The sequence below is a fragment of the Chelmon rostratus genome, chromosome 6, assembly GCF_017976325.1.
Source record: "Chelmon rostratus isolate fCheRos1 chromosome 6, fCheRos1.pri, whole genome shotgun sequence".
Lineage (NCBI taxonomy): Eukaryota > Metazoa > Chordata > Actinopteri > Chaetodontiformes > Chaetodontidae > Chelmon > Chelmon rostratus.
In genome coordinates this window covers 25,179,337-25,201,237 of record NC_055663.1, presented here as the reverse complement: position 1 = coordinate 25,201,237, position 21,901 = coordinate 25,179,337, and the positions used below count along the sequence as shown (strand labels likewise).

The following is a 21,901-nucleotide window of genomic DNA, read 5'->3' as shown; positions in this document are numbered from 1 at the left end:
GCATCCAAGAAAAAAAAAGAAAAAGACACACAAGTGCACGAATACACTGAATATGTCACACGCACGTGCACGAGCGCACACGTACGCGAGCGCGTGCGCGAGCCAGGCGCTGCATCTGGCGCGCTGAAAAGGCACTGCTTTGACTACAGGGCGCCCTGGAGATAATTGGTGTCCTTGGAGTTGAATAAGCTCATTCTAAAACACCTCAGGCCCGGGCTGTCCTGGTGTGTGACTGTCTATTGAATAATTGATTCAGAGAGGGAGGGGGCGGTTACTATCAGATCTGAGCATAATGACTTTATATAATTAGCACGGAGCGTTGAAAAAACCATTTGACTGTGAGAGTTTTTTTTTTTTTTTGCAGACGGAGGGAGGGAGGGAGGGAGCTCTGTGAGGAGGTTCAGTCTGTGCAGAGCAGCTCGTCTGAGGGGGAAGAGCCGCAGCCTGTGCAGATACAGAAATGCTTATGCACTGACATCAGCTAAGATAAGGCTCAGCCACTCTTGGTTTGAGGACATCTCTCCTGCCGGCAAGGTGATACCCGGGGACGCCGTTTTCATCCATCCACGCGCTATTTTTTCACGCGTGAGACGCGGAAAGCGACTCTGTGGCTGCTCCTCTCGGCTTTCTTCGGGGTCATGAGGAGCGGGGCTGAAGTTTGAGCGACTCCGGGTTGATGCTGTGAATTAAACACAGAGGCGAAGCCCTTTGTGTTTATTATCGCTCTTCGGGGTGCTGTCTTGCGCGCAGGAGGAGAAGAAACGGCGGCGGTTCTCCCGGTGTTGGGCTGTTGTTTGTCTCCAGAAGGATGGTGCTGGACAAGGAGGAGAGTGAGTAGGAGGACTCGGACACATTTCTGTTTGGACTGACATGTATGTGTATGCTATCTGTGCAATAGGAAACAGAGGAGGCTGTGCACCACAAAATAATTTCAGTTTGTGAAATACTTTTATCATGATAAATGATTAGGTTGACTCCTTGCTATACTCCTAGTTTACTACTGTTGTATTCTCACAGGAACTTTAAGTTTATTATAATAACTTAACAGTGGACATACATGTTTTCCCCGTCATAATATTCCTCTAGGCGATTACATGTATTGTTAATTTTACATTTAAGGGATATTTACCAGTGAATTATAAATGATCTTCCTAAGTTTGGAACGTCTCTGTCTCATTAACAATACCTTTGATTATCTCAATATTCCTATAAATTCAGCTGTTAACCACTTCTTTGCCTTCCACGTGCTACTGAGATATATCTAACCACCTCTGTCTCTGTGCTTCTCTTTGTCTCTACCTGTTGTTTCCTGCCAGGTGTGTCTCTCGTGTCCCTCCAGTCCAGAGAGAAGCCGAGGGGATGTGCCGGCTGCAACAGGAAGATCCGGGACCGCTTCATGCTGCAGGCGTTGGACAGGTACTGGCACGAGGACTGCCTGAAGTGCGCCTGCTGTGACTGCCGCCTGGGCCGGGTGGGCTCCACCCTCTACACCCGGGCCAACCTCATCCTCTGCCGCAGGGACTACCTGAGGTAACCCTAACAGACATATCTGAGCTGAATGAGGGGAAAGAAAATGAAAGGTGCATCATTCAAAGCAAATCATCCCAGCACCCAGGTCAAGTGCAGAGTATGCAGTATATTGATAATGTTGAAGCAGATAATGTACGAGGTCTAAAGGGCCAGCGGGCTGAAGGTCCACTCAAGATCCAAGTAAAAGGAAATAGTCTGATAATGTAGGCAGCAGAGATTTTAGCTTCAATCTAAGAGCCTCTCATTGACAAGCCAGCAGAAACTGAATAAGTGTGCAGATTTGTAACTTACAGACGGACTGATAGACACGAGTGAGCTGCCTTCGTTTGCCATCAAGATTTTACCAGATACGACAACGCATGTACCATAAATACCACAACATCATGTGTCAACTCAGACGGTGCTTCGGGCTAATTTTCATAAAGCATTCAGTCAAAAACAGCACAGGCCGGCAGCCAAATTTCACAAAAAAAAAGGCTTTTCACAGCTGCTTTTGCCCCAAACTTAGCAAAACCTCACAGGTGTGTCGTGTTTCTTAGAGATCCTTCAGAAGACCTCAATGAATAAATCAAGTCCAAGCATGTTTTACCCACGTTTGGATGTGCTTCTCGAGTCTGTTTTCACTCATCGTATCAGGACTCCGAGGCGTGCACTGCAGTCTTCAGTGGACACACACTTTTTTTTGCTTTCAGCTGTGTTTGAAAAGCGTTTCTTGTTTTGTTTGGACCCTTTTTAGTCTGCAGGAACAGAATAAGCAGATTGTCGACCTTTTAGTTAGTTTCAGTCTTTGTGGAGGGAGAGTGAAGCCAGAATAGTGGAGTATGTGCTTTATGACTGCTCAGCGTTCTCGGGTCATTTAACCTTTCTTATGAACTTTCATGCCAATTTGACTTATTTTTCAGACAATAAACAGTGAAAAGACAACGAAAGGAGAGAGCAGAGAGTGAAGCTGGCACAGAATAACTGAAGGTTTGAATATGCAACAATACTAAGCTCTTGAGGACATTTAGAAATAATTGAACCTTTTGTGAAATAAAAAAAGACTATTGGCAGCTATTCTTGCCAATAGCTAGATGAGAAGATTGATACCACTCTCGTGTCTGTACGGTAAAATATGAAGCTGGAGTCACCAGCAGGGTTAGCTTAGCTTAGCATAAAGACTGAAAACAGAGGGAAACAGCATACCTGCCAGCACACCTGGGCGGGGGCTAACACGCACACGGCCCTTGAATCAGGTTATGGGTTGCCAGGTTGAGGTGACAGATGGGTTGAAATTGTATGCAGTGTGCAGAATTTGTGCAGAGAATGTGTTTCATACCCGATCTGGCAATCTGGTGATGTCAGACAATTATGCAAAACGTGTGGATCCGTGTATGATGATAATTCATATTCATGCTTTGGAAATTGTGGGAATTTCCTGAAAGGAAAAACAAAACAGGAGATGCAAACCCGGGAAAAACGGGAGTGCTGGCAGGTGTGGAAACAGCTAGCCTGGCTCTGCTGATAAGCAAGTCATTGTGTTAAGAAGGGGTTTGTGCTGATGTCTTTGCACATAATCCCACGTAAAACAATAAATTGTTGTTGTTGCACTTTGGTTTTATAGATTAGACATAGGAGCTATATAATGTATGAAAAAGTGCACTTTAGAGCTGCTGAGAGAGCTATGCTAGCTGTTTCTCCATATTTCCAGTCTGTTATGCTAAGCTACGCTAAGCTAACTGTCTCCTGGCTCCAGCTACATATTTAATTGTATCGCTTTTTCCCAAAATGCCAAACTATTGCTTAAAGTGCATTACTCTGAGCCAAAGAAGGGCCACACTGAAGTGTGTGTTACACCTACAGCGTCTGCCACATAATATGACTGGAACACTTAACACACTCTGAACAGCTCCTGTATAAAATCTCTTCGAGTGAGGTCATTCATCACTTGACCTCTCGGACCTGTGACTCACAATTAATATGTTTTATTTAAAGCATGTTTTAAATAAAGATTTGAACATGCTTCCCCCTTTACAATCATCTGACCATGAATCTTGATGACACCACATATACACAAACTTAAACCTGGCTCAAACGGCTCTTCTGAGAGTCATATACCCTTCATTTTCTTGCCTGGAGTAACGACGTCTGGTGTCAGGTCAGCAGGAGAACTCCTGATATCTCAGCCACATTGCTGAACTCATGTGTTAGTCTCATGTACAATCCAGCTGGATTTGGTTGGAGCTAAGTCTCTCATTAGCTGCGCTGCACTTAAGAGACCAAAACCCCTTTTGACAGTTAAATTGGCAAGATTGCCTCCTGTTTTCCTCATCATTGCGAGGGTGCAGACCAAAAGCCTTTGAAGAGCAGGATTAAAACCATGTGATTTCTTTTAATTGGACCATTAGTAGAGAATTAGCATTGAGCCTCGTAGCCTCGTTAAGGAGAATGAAAAAACCCACCAGGTGCCTGTTCAGGACTCAGGCTCGTTAGATCAGAACATTCGGTTAATTAGGACTCTCTTTTGTTCCAGTGTTGGTCACTCGTTTGATGACGTTTTTCATTGTCGTTCGAAGCTCTGGGATACACATGCCTCAGCGCTTTCCTCCCCCCTTTCGCAAATGTCGTTTTTCATGCCGGTTCCTCCCAAACCTCCTTTTCTATTTGGCCTCTAATGGAATATGGAAATCAGCAGCGGCCACTTATCTTCATGTGTGTCAGGCTCTTAGGGAGCCGTTTGTTCATTCTTTTAGAGGTGAATGAGAGGTGAAGCAATCTGCAGCTGGTCAGCACTGACTCACAGAGTATTTAAAAACAACACAGGGTTTGTTCTCAGGTAGTTTGAGGACATAGTTCAAAAGTTGTCAGATAAATTAGTTTCAGAAGAGTGTAATAAATCGACTCTAGAGTTCTCAAGTTCTAAAGTCAGTGCAATGTCCTGTGAGGCAAAAAAAAATACCCATCTGGTTCTTGTAGTGACATTTTCATATAAATTTTGACATTCTCATATCAGTGAATCTCCATTTTGCTGCTCTCTATCAGCAGCTGATATAATCCAGTAGGGATCCAAGTTATATCCCTTTTATGAAAGCTTTTACTTTTGACTCTCGCTTCACTTGTGTGAAAAATCTCATGGTTCACTACCAATTTAAAGCTTCCTGCAAAAATAAAAACAAAAAAGTAGTAATCCTGCCTTCACACAACGTTGGCAGAATAGCAAGAACATTTTTACGACATGGGAGCGTTCTCACATTAGTCCGAGATGGTTAACTGCATTGCTACACTTTTAATTGCACCATACACACCAATGAAAACGAAGCCTAACCGAGTTAAACCAGATATAAATAAACTGTAAAATGGTACATAACATTGTAATTAGTTATCAATGAATGAATAAGGAACACATCAGGTGCTAACTGTTAATCAATAAAAAGTACTTCCTGATCAACTCTTATTAAGACAATGATGCGTAAAGAACAAACTTTATGATACTTTGTTATGAAACAATACATGCAGATTATTTTCTAGATTTTCTAGATCTGTAAAATTACGTTCTAATGAGTATGATGGACCAGTCCAGTTGAGGGGGCACACAAATACTACATGAGCAGGAATCAGTGAGTAGTGGTCGGCTTTGTGCTGCTAACGTGCTGAGTAATCTCTGTAAACAGCTGATCAGGAAGTGGACAGTTAGTAGATTCACAGATTTAGGAGATAATCATCACAAAGTTGTTTACATAGTTCCTCGTAGTCTGTTCTTGATTAACAAATCATTATCTGTATATTTCGGCTGCGTACAGTCCATGTAGTCCTGACCATTATTCAGTAGTTAGTCCCTGATTTGCTATTTGGTCCTGGAAAATGACTCAAACGTTTGTGTCCTGTATTGTGAGGTGATAGCGATAAACTGTCTAGGCTATATAGCTAGCTCCTTAGCGTGTTAGCGGTGTGCCTCAGTGGATGGCGAGGTTGGTTGGTCCGTCAGTTGTGGTCCAGACTGAAATATCAAACAACTGTTGGATGGATTGCAAAAAAAGACATTCCTTCAACGACTTCGGTGAACTTCTGACTTTTCAACACCATCGTGAGGTTGATATTTGTGGTTTGAAGTGAAATGTCTTTTGTACATTCACGTTCCCCCCAGGATAAAATGTAAGCACACAGCTGTCAGGTCGACATTTAAATACTGCGGTTTATGAACAAATACCTGCACAACAAACAACATTCACTCCAACCTCAGCTGTACTTTGTGTTTAATGCTAGTTACCAAATGTTAGCATGCTAGCACGCTAAGCTACGATGTAAACACTATACCTGGTAAACATCAACATGTTAGCATAGTCATTGTGAATCATGTTAGCATGGTAGTAGTCTCTCAGTCTTGTTAATGAGCTAACATTAGCTTAACTGTATTAGTATTAAAGTTGTATTTTACCTGCATTTAACCACAGCTTGACTTTGTGTTTATTTTGGCTATAGATTGTTGACATTGCTGCAGTTTTCTCTCACCATGTGGGAGATATCATAGTTGTCTATTTATAATTATGATCCATGCAAAAGGATGTGGGCACTGTTTTAGCAGTAGCAGCAATAAGCCAACAATAATCTGTATGAAATGCAGTTTACCACTTTAAAACAAGTGACTATTTGTGCATGTGCAACACTGACTCAGACACAGTGTCCTGTTGAACTACTTTTTAGGCCTGTCCTCCCTTTATTTAAGTGTTATTTTCCCCTCTTTAGCTCTTGGCTGAAATGTATCTAAGTGCGTCCAGACTAGAGGTCTGCTTGTCGCCCTCTTTCCCTCTGCAGGCTCTTTGGGGTGACGGGGAACTGTGCAGCCTGCAGTAAGCTGATCCCTGCCTTTGAGATGGTGATGAGAGCCAGAGACAACGTCTACCATTTAGACTGCTTCGCCTGTCAGCTCTGCCGCCAGAGGTAAGATTAGGGGAGCAATTAGCCAGGGAGATCAAATTCAGTCGACTTATCTGGGAGGTGTACCAGTGAGCTCACTGGTCGTCCTCAGCATATTACCAATACATTGCAATCAGAATGTGATGAAATTTACTGCACAGTTTAAAACCCCAAGGGGTTAAAGACTTTATATCTCACTTGGGTAGTAATCAGCCAGCAATCATGCAAGATTAATTTTCTGATTATCATAACAGTGGATGTATGCTGAAAATATGCCCGAAATGCTCCTCTGGGACCTCATGATTCACTTCAGCTCAAGCAAGAACCAGGACCCAGTTCCATATTTTTATTTCTCTCTGCAGATTTTGCGTGGGAGACAAGTTTTTCCTCAAGAACAACATGATCCTGTGCCAGCTGGACTATGAAGGAGGCCATCTTAATGGCAGCACAGAAAGGCAGCCTCAGTAAGAGGTAATATTGTGATGACGATGAATTACAGACCCAGACAGCTGCTGCTCTGACAGTTTGAACTAAACCATGCGCTAAGATATCTGGAAGGTATACAAGTGAGCTCACTAGCTCATCCCAAATATGACCATATGTAGACATGAGACTTCAAACCAGAGGCTGCTGACATTAGCAAGAGAATCCCCAGATAAGTTGTAGCACATTATTTTTGAAGATGTCTGCATTTCCTGACACTTAGCATGGATGCACATGTTCAGTTTTGAGGGCAGTTTGGGAAAATGGACTGCTATCCGATAATTTAATCCATGTTGTGCATCACGTCAGGTTTCTAAAGCACACGTCCGGCAGGCTGAGAGCTAGATGTGTCTGCATTAAAGTTGAAATCTGTACCTTACAATCCTCTCAATGAAGTGGGTAATCACTCACATTTTAACTCAGCAAAACAAACTGGCAGCTGGTTTCCGAAGATCAGAGGAGATCACAGGAGCTGGGAATCCACCTTGCCAGGCTTCAGGTTGTGCCTTCAGTGTCCTACGAGGAACTGTCGGCAGCTACAGGTGTGGTTTAGGTGTGACGAGAGCAAGGGAAGCGACTGTTCTTTCAAAAACAATGGTAGCTCATAAAGAGGTTAGCTTAGATGTTGTAGCATCAGTTATATTAGAACTGCAGGGTATTTATTGAAAGTAGAGAAAGCCGACTGGCTTCTGCAAAAGTTTCGCTCTCGTTCTACGTCATTGATCTGATTGGTTAAAGCTAGCTTGTGATGGACGGTGATAGGCAGATAATACATGCAACTACCTGTAAAATAGTTTTTGACAAGTGCTTGCCCGACGACTTCCTTCCCGACACTATTATGACCCAACTCTGCAGCTCTATGGAGCTTTTTAGCCTCTTTTAGCTCATTGTTTTGGTTTCAAGGATCAAGCACTGCGTATATTAATATCACCGCTCACATAAACCCCATTTTCCACATGCAAGCGCTGTGCAAGCACTGATAAACCCACCATATTCTACCTGCTCAGCACCAAACAGAAGACAGACAAGGTTGCCGACTCGCTGGTGAAGAAAGTGGAGCATTCACGAATTGGTGGAGACCAAAAACAGAGCTAAAAGTGGAGAGAAACGTAACGCTGAATGATGATGTTGCTCCGTCTATCTATAGGGGAGTGACACTCCGAATACAAATAGCTTCGTCGGCTAATGTCTGGTTTTTTAAATAACAGCGTGAAGCATGGAGTTGGCGCTCTCCTTTAGGGGAATCCCGTTTTTCAAACAGTTGCCTCTCGTTGCCGCTGGAAGCCGCTACATTGCCGGCAGGTTTAAACACGTCCAAAGGCCTTCTTCAAAGCTTTGAACGGCAGACAAATAAATCCTGTGGGAGCGGAGCCCTTCCTTCATCGAGCCTCGCGATGGGCGTGAGCGGCGGTCGGCTGTGAGGGCAGATGGGAGAAGTTTGAAAGCAAGTGCAGCAAATACCACGAAATCCACAATTATGAGGGTTTCAGGGTCTGCCTTGGTTCAAAAACATACTCTAAAGCCACCGGCAGCCAACCTATCATTATAATACTAAGTCTACAACTACAGTTCATAAAATATACAACACCACACTGGACATGTGATAGACTTTTACTTTGGGTTGGTTTTAGGTCTTCCAGAGTTCACACTGAGACAGCTTTAGACTTTGGGAGATCGTTTTCCTTTTTCTACATTCAAACCTTGATCCATCTGAGGACTTAATGGACTCTGGAGGTTTTTGTCACATTTGTTGTTAACTGAGGTGAGAGGTGAGGACTCTTTGATGCATTATGTGGCCAGATGTTTGTCACTCGCTGTATATTTTGTTTGGAGCGCATTAGAATGGGAGTCTACTCCAGAAATGTGGCTCCAACACTGTAATTTTGATAAAAGGGTTACAGTGAAGGTTTTTTGGCGTCCAGATGCTGCAACGCTTCCCGACTTTCCTCTAAAGACCCAAATAGCTTTGTTGATTTTGGATTTTTTGTGGATTTATTTAAACTTTTGTCAAAGACTTCTAAATGTGACCACTGGACCACTGTTTTTTTTATAAGTGTGTTTTTCTTGGTTCCTGCCCTTCTTGAGTTTTATTTATCTGCCATGAGTGTCAAGCCTCTGGGTTAAATGAAAGAGCGACAGAAAATAATGACAATAAAAATCTACTTCTGCATTAATTTTGAATAGAATATCAGTGAAATTGAATTGTGAAACATGATTAGATAAGTGACATTTTGCTTAGGTGGAAATTGCTTCTATTCAAACCTCCTACTGAGTTATACAACCTCTGGGAATTAGCTGAATTCAAGCTCATTAAATCTCCAACTCAATACTGAAGCGAAAACAGGGAAACGTACTTAAAGGATAAAGCTCTTTTCATGGGATGTGTGAACTATGAGAAAAATACAGAATACCTGCCTCATTTTAAAAATCAAGACAAGCATATACCTGTTAATTGCCTTAGTTGTAAATGAGTGAGAAGCTGATATTCTGCAAATTAACAGTTCATGACACATACATCTAGAGATGCACTTTAACACATCGTCAGTGACAGTACAATATGCTACCAAACAGGCAGCGGTACAGAAAGGTGAGGAAATGGCTTTTGGAAATCTCCAAAACTTTAACACGTTATTGAAGACCATATAAAATCCAACAGCTTATGTTCCCAAATCACCACCAATGGGGTGCAGCAATGTAGCTTTGGGGTAGGAATAAGGGATGTGTCAATCGTTTATGGAGTACAGAAACATACTGTACTTACTTAACAGGTTAAACAGCAGTCGACTGCACAGGCAGTTCAGCCAACCAGCTTATGGTCTTTGGATTGACTACAGTACAACAATAACGAATGCCTTTGCCCTTTACTCATGGCAGCTATGGTACACTTTATGTTCTGCGGAGTATCATATTCGTATTCATAAGCTCCGTGTGTTCACAAAGTGGTGAACCTCGCTCCATCCTCGCTGTGAACCACTGAGCCTTTCCAGGATGCTCCTTTCATACCCAATCATGATGCTATCACCTGTTACCAATCAACCTGTTTACCTGTGGAATGATCCAAACAGGTGTTTTTGGAGCGTTCCACATCTTTCCCAGTCTTTTGTTGCTCCTGTCCCAATGTGTTTGAAACATGCATCAAATTCAGAATAAGCAGATATTTACAAAAATCAATAAAGCAGATGAGCTCAACCATTAAATATATTGTTTTATTTTAGTTTAACACAGCGTCCCAACTTTTTTGGAATCAGGGTTGCGACTTATTTCTCTTGTCCTCTAAAATGCTGTTGCTCTTCATAGTCTGATTATCTTCCACTGTACCTACGTTTAAGGATTTTTCTTCAGACACACAATTTAGTTTAAGGGATGAATGAATCTAGCTTGACGGCTGAGCTTACTGGCTGTAATTCAGCCATGATTAGTGAGCACAAATGGGATATCTAAGGCTAAACTGAGATTTTCCAAACACGATACTGTTGTGAAACGCAGCTCAGTCTTTGGTTGCCATTAAAGTACAACTTATCTGTCTTTGAAATATAATACAAATTATATTTAATGTGTTTTTCCAAAAGAGAAAATATTATTTTCTGTTGAAACCACCAAGTATACCACAATTTATTATAAGACAAATAACTTCTCTGTCTAACTCACCGCAATTAGTGGACACATAAAGCTGCTCATGTGTTTTTATTGAGCCTCTGAAGCCACACACGGCGACCTGGAGCTGTTCTATATTTTCTTCTCTGTCTCCACAGATCTGGACAGGACGACTGTGAGCCAGCTGGACCCCGACACTCACAGCAGCGCAGTCAGCTCATCAGCGTCCTCTTTCAGACTGAACAATGTGTGGAAACAACGCTGACATTTCCAGCAGCCCATGATTGAACTCTTTATTGCAGAGCTGCGTGGTAACGATCCTGAACGCTGACGTCTCTGATCAGAAGCACCAGAGACGGAGCAGGAAGTGAAAATGGAACTATGGGGTGGATATTTTCCAGAGCACTTAATGTGGACTGTGATGGTTCTGCCCTTTTATTTTTAACATTCTACAAATTATTGGAAGAGTCTGTTCACCAAACTTGAAACACGAGATGGATGGAGTGAAGCCAGTCTGGCCAACATAGCATCAACCAAGTCATCCATCACAGAGAAAATCCTAACTTCTCTTTTTTAAACTTCTGTCTGCTTGTCAGATTGTTCTGGCAGTCCCTGAAGCCCACCCACCTGGCACGTACGAAAGCCCCCCAAAAACAACCCGAAACATACTTGCAAATACCATTTGGCTCAGTTTAGCAACTGAGGAGGATCAACTGCTTCTCCTTCATCTCGCTGAACCGTGTGGCACTTCAAACCCACCATACTTTTGTTTCTGATCTCAAGCTGTTTTTTCTTGACTAATTAAAACGAATTTTAATTTCAGTTGGTGTGCTCGTTATTTTCACTCTGAGGTGACCAAAATCAGTGTGAGCAGGCAAGACAACAGAGGGAGGAAAATCATTTAAAGATCCCCCTCCAGACACGACATGTAAAAACAACATAAACGTTAAAAAAACCCTTACAAAATCTTTAAATGACATCTTCTCCTTCCAGAATCTATGAATATGCTAATCTAAAAGTGTCTTTTAGTGCCAAACTCCACGAATCCATCTTTCTGCACAGTGAAGGTCAAACAGCATGTGAAGCAACAATAAGCAAAACACACTTTTAAGTCGAGGAGGTCTTTGAATATTTGCTGGCTATAATCTCCAGAGAGATAAAAGTCTTTTCACAAGCTGCATCAGCAGGTGTATTTTTATCGTCCCTGTGCAGAAAATGGGATGCAGCAGCGCAGTCAGAAGATCCAGCACAAATAAAATTGTGCAGAAATAAGAGTATAGCTGCGTGACTGTGACATAATTAGTGTTTGCAAAACAGAAATGGTGCCAAATGTGGCAAAGAATAATGAAGGATACAGATACAGATGAATTTAAGTAAAAACTCATCAACAAATAGTCATGATTTTCTGCTTTAGACATTTTTACTGACAAGCGAGAGCAAATGAAATTAAGATCCATATTTTAACTCCTCCCCTCATCTCCACCCAGGTCAAAAAGCAGCATACTTTAGGGTATTAGAAATATAATTTAAGTATAGAGAACTCATTATGATCATTATAATTTAATGTTTGACATATCCTTTTAAAGTGTACTTCCAAATAGACGTTCCAAAGTACTTATAAAATATGTATTTTATTCTAAGTGTGTTATAAATTCTACTGAAGTGTACTTTTAAAAGTGTGCTAAATTACAAATACTTTTAATAGTAATAAAGTGTACTTATGAAAAGTGAACTTGTTTTCAAGTTCTTCATAATACACTATTAGCATCTTAATTAAAGTGTACTTGAATTTCACTTCTTTTGAAGTATATTTAAGTCCAACACATTGGTGAAAAATACAATTGTACTGCAAGTGTGTTTTGATTGATCATGAATCCTGATTTTCATTAGAGGACTCCAGTACACTTAGAGTTTGTAAAAAGGTCTGCCAATTTAGCAACACTTAACACTCAAGTATACACTTGACACTACACTTGAGTATACTCAAGTACAACTCAAATGGTGCTCAAGGACTACTTATTTATACTACTACTACTACCACTACTACTACTATTGCTATGTAGAGCAGATGAGAAAAAAAGCATAGAAATTACTTATTTAATATTAACCCTAGAAATGAAATGTAAATGAAGTTGAAAGATGTTGTTATATGTAAGATAAGATAAGATAAAACTTAATTAATCCCCAGCCGGGGAAATTTGGGCATTACAGCAGCATGTGATAGCAGCTGGAAACAAAAATAGCAACAGAGATAGAAAAAATTATGTAATTTTTGCACAAAATATAAAAATAAAGGAAGTAATGTATGTATGTATATGTATTTGGTACCTTTGAGCTTTAGCAGGTATAAGGCCATAAAACTAAACTAAAATTTCATTAGAATCTCATATTTTTGCCACTGACTTATATGAAATAAGTTATATACTATATTTATTTATTTATATATTTGTCATTAAAAACATGAAGGCGGCCCTTTGGCGCCACCCTGCGGTGAAACCCGTCTGTTACAGCTCCGGCGCACTTCCGTTCCTCCGGTCAACAAGGAAGTAAAACCGATGGATGAGAAGCAGCATCATCCTGCTGCCGTCTGCTCTGTGTTCTCACCGTAAACCTGTTAGACATCATCGCTTGTTCCTCAGGAACGTCACCGCTTACCTGTCGGCATGGCGATGTCAACATTTCAGAAGGTGACCCTCGCGACGTGTCTCGTGCTATGCGTCGCTCTGCTGCTTCCCAAAATGCTGTTATCGCGAGGGAGGAAGGATGCTGCGGAGCGGCCGGAGGGTGCGTCACCTTTCATGGTTCCTCTGTCTCTGTTTGCTAAAATGTCTTCAGGTTTACATTGAGGGTTGCAGCTTTTATTTTTTTTTTAGCTTTTGATATCTGACAAAATGTTTATTTAGGCTTTTCAAACCGCAGCGTGCATCACCGCTGTATCATCCTGCATGCAGTTCCATTTTCCTCCCCGAGGAGGGCGCCAAATACACCGTGACACCTGTTATTGTTTATTATTGTTAGGAACAGAAAACGTTCATTCTTCAGTCTGTTAGACACACCCTCATTAATTGACTAATATATAATCTCTCTAAAACAGTTTAAACAAAGACTGAAGGCCATGATCTTAATGAAGGTTGGATTTATTGCAGGAATGTGAAACTACATTATATAGATAAAGTAAAAAGTGAAAAATAATAAAATATTTTGATATATCAATGTAGTTTTTAGTTTTTCTATTCAAGAAATCAAGCAGAAATACACTGTGTCAACTGTGTAAGTCCAGATATGTGAATATAGTATCAGTTCAAAAAATTAAAAATTAATAAGATAAGGGCTGCAACTAACAGTTATTTTAATTTTCATTAAACTTATTATCTTCTTGACTGATCAGTTTACTGTTGGTGAAAAATCACCATAACAGCTCCGTAAAGTCCAACGTAACAGTCCAGAACCTAAGCATATTCCTAACATGTCTTCCCGTCCCTGCAGGTCCAGGTCGCCTCCCTCCAATGATGCACCGGCAGATAGCCCCGGAGGGTCGAGGCCAGAGGGCAGCAGGTTCTGGCTTCTCCAGAGCCCACAACCCAGAGGCCATAGCCAGGGCGAAGGGAGCAGGAACGGGGGCAGGAACCGGGGGCAAATCCAACCTGGCAGGACAGATCATCCCTGTGTACGGCTTCGGGATCTTACTCTACATCCTCTACATCCTGTTTAAGGTGAAACGCTGGAGAACTGGCACAGCTCCTGAATGATAATCTGCACAGACTTGGTGTAGAAAATAAACCTTTATGTAAAAGTTTTAGTCCCACAGTGCAGAAGTCTTCTAGTAAATGTCAAACAGCCCCTGTAAAACCACAACAAGTCATTTCTACACTTTATTTTTTGTAAGAATTAAATGACAGATATATACGTATTCACAGTGTGGTGGATTATCGAACACACAGCATTTTACTTTAAAAATGAATGATGCTCTATGGCAGAAAAAATACGGATTTGTTGTGTTTTGAGTGCTGTTATTGTCTCTTTTGTCCCAGATCACATCTAAGGGGAACAGCAAACCGTCAGAGGGCAGGTTCCCGTCAGTTCGGTCTGAGAACATGAAGAGAAAGATCAGTGAGTATCACTCAGCATCAGTTGTACTCATTCCTTTAGCATTTAGCAACATTTAGCGCTTAAATAAAAATCTGAACGCACTTTCAGCTCTTGTTTCTTCAGTTGTTCTCCTTGATTTTTGGACTAAAGGATCTGCGGAGGAATATCATGTGATGTGGTTAGTTCTCAATATCTGATGAGTGCTATCAAACAACAGTTAGGACAATCAAAGGAGCTCAGGGGCAAAGAAAACCCTGAGAGTCGATTAAATTCCCCTGAAATCAGAATTAACTGCAAAAGGACAGAAGAATTAAAATACTGAATGTTACCACTTCTGAAATTTAGATGTAATGAAGTTGCACAGTTGTGACATGATTGAAAATGATGTGTAAAAGCTTTTAGAAAAGGTTGGAAAACCCAACAATGAACATTTGAATGAGTCAAAGCTTTTCTTGGCCTCTCTCTTGCTCTGTGTGTGTGTGTGTGTGTGTGTGTGTATGTGTGTGTGTGTCACAGTCAGAAATCTCTGTGGCTGTCGTTCGTCTTTATAGTGCATTAACGTAATGAGAAATGAATTAATGTTGGTTATTTTCTGGCGTATTGATTCCCGCAAAGCATCATACAGTAAGATGAAGTGCAGCCCGTGGGAACCGTAACTGAAAACTTTCCAGATGATTTAAGCTGCCTGCTTTTTGACGCGGCGCTTCAGTTTTTCTCTCTTCTGTAGTTTGTTTGAGCTCAGGTTGTGTTTAAACCTCCGGTTCATTCTGTCGCCCTCCAGCTGACTTTGAGTTGGCTCAGCTGCAGGAGAAACTGAGGGAAACTGAGCTGGTGATGGAAAATATTGTTTCCAACGCCCACCACAGTCCTGACAGGTGGGTGTGTGTGTGTCTTTACAGAGGAATCACGACCCTGACAGCAGCTCATTTGTTCAGCTGTTAATCACATCACACAAACATGATGCTCCTATAAAGTAAAATATGAACGCAGGGATCATTCCTTGTGTGCAGTTTGCTCTCTGGCTTTTAAATTAAATAACAATCTCTCATTTCTGAATGTTTTTAACACTCATGTGTTATTATCCATCACTGGGCAGCTCCTTTAAAATCTGTCCTGTTAAAAGTTTTAAACGTTTGTTACTTGCTATTAGTACTCAGTCTGGTTGGTAGAATAAAGGAAAAACATCACAACTTTAATTATTTGAGATGCTAAAGTGCTCCACAGTTCAGGGGTGGACGATGTTCAGGTTTTTTTGGTGTCTGCCTGCAGGGTGAAGGGGGTGACGGCGGATCAGGAGGAGAGTCTCCTGCAGCAGCTGACGGAGATAACTCGGGTGATGCAGGAGGGCCAGCTGGTGGACGACGTGGCTCCGGAGAAGAAGACCCAGGACGACTGGGAAGGTGCGTGAACGCTGCAGGAGGGAACTCTTTCTATTTTAAAACCACCTCAGAGGCTCCTGCGAGGCATTTTAGGCCGTTAGCATAAAACTGTTCTTAGGCGCATTAAAAAGGAACGGTTCGTTTGTGGAACCTCACTGCTTGATGCCACTAAGTCTCAAATGCTGTTCCTTTATATTTCTCCGCAATGTCTGCAGATTATCCGGAGGAGCCTCAGCAGTACTGGGAACATTCCTGCTGCTGTCAGCACAGTCAGCAGCACCACAGTCCACATGTGGAGACGGAGGCTGAGAGGACGCAAACTGACGGAGCCGACCTGGAAAACCCTCCTGAGGACGTTACGGGTGGAGGAGAGGCTGAGGAGGCTCTGAGCGAAGATGCTGTGAGAGAATCTGATTTCGCAGGAGTGAGTGAAGAGGACGCGGGGCCAGAGAGTGATTTAGCCGTAAATGAGATGGTGAACGTCCTTGAACACAAGGAGGGAGGGGGTAAAATCGATCTGGGTGTCCCAGAGGGCGACCTGGCCGGGGTCCTGGAGGAGCTGGAGCTCTCGCTGAAGATGACGTCCGTGATGGAGCAGGAGAAGATGGAGGACTTCGGCGAGTCGCCGCGGACGGGAACCTCCTGCGGCGCGGTCAGACGGCGGAACAAGAGGAGGAGAGCAAAGAAAGCCTCACACTGACTTCCAACATGGCGGCATACAAACTGAGCCTGGGCCCAGTGTTCGCGAAGACGGCTCCTCTCGTCACATGGGTCGAGGCATGAAAGATGGTGAATGCATGAAATCGTCTGACCGGCCTTGTTCATCTTTACTTGAAGTGAATAAGTGAAAAAGTGTGTGTACAGGGCAGAGTTTTATAACACTAATATCAGTTTCATCCATTGGCTGAAAATGGAGTAAGGATACTTTATGGTCTTAAAAAATGAGATATTTCTTAAGAATAAACAGGGGCCTCATTTAAAAAACGCTAATACCGGTGTGCTTAATGTATAACTTATTTTTTAAATTTAACTTTAGAGATGCCACCAGGACTCTTAGCTCAAGACTCGATGTAAAAATGTGCTCAAAGGTAGACGCCCTGTCTGTGAACAAACCCAGCATCGGTAGAGTACTTTCCTCTCAGTCGGCCTCTTTTCCTGTAAAATGATGTGAAGTCATTCACATCAAGTGCTTCGAATTTAGAAATGACCAGCAAACAGGACTGGATCAGACCACTTCACACCAGAACTGAGTCACTGTAGCTCAGATCAGGTCGCATTCAGAAGAAGTCACGAGGGCAGGAATGTGTTGATGAATGCTGGATCAGCACTGAGGAGGTTTTATCACAGTGGTTAATGGGACTATCAGACTATATGTTAAACTCACAGTTTAAACTAGTAATTATTATTGGACATAAACTCCACCTGTGTTCTCACCATTGTTTGTGATGGAGAAATCTTGTCTTCTGTACTGTACTAAATGAACACCAACCTGCTGTCTTGTGCTCCGAATTATTTAACAATTTTTACTTTTATAAATGAATTTATTTATTCAGTGTTCAGAAAAGCACCTGGGTACGCATATCCATGAATAAAAGTTTCTGGATTCTCAGCTTACTCCTCAAGGCTTTTTGTTGATATATTTAGCTGTAAATTAACTGCTGCCTTCACTGTCGCTCATCTCGATCTTGTTAATATCTTTGTGCTCCAAGTCAGCTAGATGTGTATGAAGTAGGCAATTGAAGTAATGATGAGTGGCAGCACAATTCAAAAAAAGACTTTATTACCTGTATAATGGTACACTTTACTCATACAAAAGCAACATCACATTGGTTGATGTTCGCAGAGAATATTTTGGATTAACAGTTTAGCAAGTGGCACATCACAACAACAACTTTCCCCTCTAAGAGTTACTCTGGTGACTTGCAGGTCTGCCTTCGTGCCCCCTCTCATAACAGGAAGTGAATTGACGGGGCCACCTCAGTGCTCCATTGGCTCATCGGATGCCTGTCCAGCGGCGGGTTCATCTGCAGGCTGAGCGACCTGACACACAAACACAAGTGTGGTTTAACACAAACTTCCAAACTTCCAACACTGAAAAATGTATATTCAATAAAAATGTCAAGTTGAGGTGTTGATGCATTTCTAAATTTCACTTTCATGCCCATATTTATCCACGCACAAAGAGGTTCAAGTATTTGACAAAAATATGAGTATATTTTAACGGTATGCTGTTGGTTGACAAGTGGATGACTAATGTGAGAAGAATTAAAAATTTTTTTTTTTTTAAATCTTATTGGGGCTAACTGTCTAACCTGGCCCAAATGCAACATAACCAACAGTGTTCGGAAGACAGTGTGTTCTATTTTGGACTTATCACATCAATCATGCTGCAGAACGACGACAACGTGAGTCCAGACTGGACTAAAATCCTTCCACACTTTGCAGTACCTTTCTCTGTGGCCTCTCCTCCAGTCCCTCCAGGAACGGGGCAACATCATCATCATCATAAATGGTGAACTCCATGTCCTTCCCCACAATGCCAATGGAAACATTCTGAAAGAATGAGAAATACACCTAAAAAAAAGCCCTGTATACTATGACATTAAAAAGAAGATTGCAGGATCCTCAGAACCAGCTGGTGCTGGGCTTTGTTAACATTTTCCTGGATCTGAATCCTGTCATATTCCTCAGACTCCATTTAGGTGCTTTCATCAATTGTAATTAAGTTATCAATAACATACGAAAATACGAAAACTAATTATACTAGTAAAAAGACACAATTACTATTTGGCCGTATTACACCTGTTGGGTGACGTTTTGTTGCACAGCTCTGTGTTGGTGGACACACACAGGTTTTATTACAGGCAGGACAAATTCATGTCTCATTTAAGATGAACACACAGATGGTTGAGCTCTTGTGTGCTGGGATTTGTGTAGCTGAGTGTCACATCAGACAAGAATGGAGAGACGTTGGAGTACCTTAGTGGTGAGGTCCTGCTCGGTGGGGAGGGTTTCTCTGAGAGCACGGAGGCCATGCTGGACCAGATCATTCAGGTTACCTGAGAATGTAGAAGAGACGGTTTGCTGTTGTGACCGTTTAATTCATCTCACATGTGACACTGTAATTAGGGCATGCAGAACCCATAAACAAAAGTTAAACAGAACCCTGATGTTCAGTTACAAAATCTGCCCCTACGAAGGTCTTAGTTGAAACTGGCTTCTTCGAAATAAGAGTGAACAAGGCAAGTAAAAGAAATTTCATCTTACAGTCTGCAAACTTGTCCATGCATCTCTCCAGGTAGGTGCGTGCAGACTGAGAGCGCGCTCCGATGGACATGGCTTTGCAGTCAAAATAGTTGGCTGATGGGCAGGTCTGGAAGATGTGAGGTCCCATGTCCTGGGCAACACACAACAAATTAACAACAAGTTAGCTATGGTGAAATTTTAAATTCCAAATTTGTACATTCATTATTTTACGTGGGACAAAAATAAAATGCAACAAAAATATTATAGATGAAGAAGTAAGATATTTTGGTATTTGGGTGAGCAAACTTACATCATAGCCAGCAATGAGAAGTCCAACACCATAAGGTCTCCTTCCATACCTCTGTGTTGGGATTTGGGTTTCTGAAGGTTGAGTTAAGGGCCACTGTTGCCATTCACAATTATTTTACTTGATAGAATAACAGATTAGCTTATTCACACCAAGGAAATGGGTCTATACAAGAATTGATGGCATACGCACACAAAAAATACCACATTTTTACAGCAGAGCTTCAAGCTAACAGTTGTAAGGATACTGCTGCCAATAAGGGAGACAAGACGTGATGTCGGGAGGGGCCTGTCGAAGACAAATCTCGAGTCCAAGCACTCCTGACGCATGAAGTTACTGTGGGAGAGGGTGTCAGTATCATTTAGGGCTAATTACTTTTATGGGTTTGCAGATTCATTGAAAAGCTTTATTCAGACTCAAAACAGCTGTGACGTACCAGAGCAGTCTGGCATCAGCGGTCAGTCCAGCAATGGAGATGCCGATGTGGTTGTCGACATGGAGAATCTTCTTCTGGTGGGCAGCCAGTTCAGACTGGGCTCTCTGCAGAGACACAAAAACATGCAATCATGCATGACCTAATACTAGTCCTTCGACTGTCGCTATAAATCTGCTACATGCTGTGTTGTGTATTTATGTGTCAGAATATTGCATGTTTAAATGATGGCAAAGATCATAAATTTCTTCCATGGTTTCCAAATAAAAAATTGTGTTACATCTGACATCAAGAGGAAATTGGTCTTTATACCGGATGAATAAGGTTTTTGAGAAGAGATATTGACAGACAAGACATTAAATAACTATACCTTTAGTGCAACCAGGACTGCATGGGTTCTGGATTTGAGTCCTACAGTTGCAGAGCCTTGTTTCACTGCCTCCATGGCATACTCGATTTGATGAATACGGCCCTGGATCAACATGAACAATAATACTTTTATTTACATATTATATGACATGTCAGTGATACAAAGACATTTACTTTGTGAAGTCAATGAGAGACAGAGGTTAAGGCAAACAGCGACGTACCTGTGGACTCCATACTGTCACATCATTGTCGTACTGGTTGCGAAACTACGGATAAAAAAAGAAATAATGACATTTTTAAATCACTGGAATTATTATGTTAAACACAACAGCTGATCTTACATAGTCGTCTTGCATTATCTGCAGTTTTCCTCAGTATTTCTCACGGACTCCAAATTAGGACGACACAAGACTCTGAGCCTACAGCCTCGACTTTTCTAGACTCAGGTTTTAAATTACTACCGCGACTGAATAATTGATAAGCCCAGCTTTATGTACAGCCACTTACCAATGAGAATCATGCAAGCTAGAACAAGCATCTCATGTCAATGATGTTCACCACTGGGTGCCAATTTAGTTTAGCCCTGCGGAAAGCTAACTGACATTAGCTTGATAAAATGCCGACTGTCTGAAAGTTTGCTGAATCATTGCAGTAACCAGTGACTGTAGCTATTTATGTTGGCTTCACAACATACGTTTTTAGCCTGAAGGCAAAGGCCGGTGAGCTGAGGGAAAACGAAAGTAAAAGACATGACACTTCCATTTGAGGCTAACTCAGCCTACGATGGCTAGCATCTGCTAGCTACTTTGCGCTAGCCTGCTAACTATCTAATCAGCCAACTGATTAGCAACACAACTGTGATACGCCATTTCGACAATAAATGAAACCGAATCGTGTTCAATATAATCATTATTTAACGTGACATGATTCGATAATTATTAGCCGTGAACCGTTTCTCTGGACAAACGGCATTTAGCCGGCATCCATGCAGCTAACGTTAGCAGTTACTGAAGGTGTTTTGCTTACTCACAGTGCAGTCATAAGTTAGCTAGCTATTGTTAGCTTGGTTTGCGTAAATGCACCCATTAATCTAGGTCTCCTAATAAATTATACAACATGAACACGTTGTGCTACTTATTTACTAGACTTATATTGTTAAACTGATCAACGTAATTCAAATTTCATTCATAGTTACCATCTCTGCTTTTGAAAGAGTTTCGTCTCCTCCGCCTGTGCTGTGATCTTAGATTTGATTTATTATCCTGGATGCGACGTCAGGGAAAACAGCAGATCCCCGATTTCAAAAGCCGTGATCGATTAGAGTACTAATCCTGTAACGATATCTTTTCTTTTTTATCCTATTTATTTAAAAATACGAATGACCAAAACGATTATATTTATCAATAAAGAGGATAGAAGATATATTTTTTAATTAAATTTCAATGTAGTTAAAAAATACGATATTCATAGGCATGCACAGAAATGACTTCACAATTTACAAATTTTACATTTTTCCATTGTGTGAAGTCATTCAGTTATTTATTAATAATGTAGAAATTTGGATTACAGATCATGATT

General features: G+C 41.5%; 3 protein-coding genes across 3 annotated transcripts; 2 read left to right on the top strand and 1 right to left on the bottom strand.

The window, feature by feature from the left end:
• The first annotated feature begins 522 nt into the window (after positions 1-522).
• Positions 523-11,254, top strand: LOC121608008 (rhombotin-1-like). Its single transcript, XM_041939099.1, has 5 exons — positions 523-830; positions 1,317-1,530; positions 6,322-6,447; positions 6,786-6,894; positions 10,659-11,254. Exons 1-4 carry the CDS (start codon positions 809-811, stop codon positions 6,889-6,891), a joined length of 468 nt encoding a protein of 155 aa, XP_041795033.1. The 5' UTR covers positions 523-808; the 3' UTR covers positions 6,892-6,894; positions 10,659-11,254.
• Positions 11,255-13,070: 1,816 nt separating this feature from the next.
• On the top strand, positions 13,071-17,469 carry ric3b (RIC3 acetylcholine receptor chaperone b). The gene is made up of 6 exons (XM_041939680.1): positions 13,071-13,284; positions 13,987-14,213; positions 14,532-14,610; positions 15,371-15,464; positions 15,859-15,989; positions 16,184-17,469. The coding sequence occupies exons 1-6, from the start codon at positions 13,164-13,166 to the stop codon at positions 16,666-16,668; spliced, it is 1,137 nt and encodes a 378-aa protein (XP_041795614.1). The 5' UTR covers positions 13,071-13,163; the 3' UTR covers positions 16,669-17,469.
• Positions 17,470-17,731: 262 nt separating this feature from the next.
• Positions 17,732-21,615, bottom strand: psma1 (proteasome 20S subunit alpha 1). The gene is made up of 10 exons (XM_041939121.1): positions 21,519-21,615; positions 20,545-20,589; positions 20,325-20,426; positions 19,958-20,061; positions 19,769-19,857; positions 19,525-19,595; positions 19,236-19,365; positions 18,948-19,027; positions 18,417-18,521; positions 17,732-18,008 (listed from the first exon to the last, which is right to left on the bottom strand). Exons 1-10 carry the CDS (start codon positions 21,519-21,521, stop codon positions 17,946-17,948), a joined length of 792 nt encoding a protein of 263 aa, XP_041795055.1. The 5' UTR covers positions 21,522-21,615; the 3' UTR covers positions 17,732-17,945.
• Between the last annotated feature and the right edge of the window lie 286 nt (positions 21,616-21,901).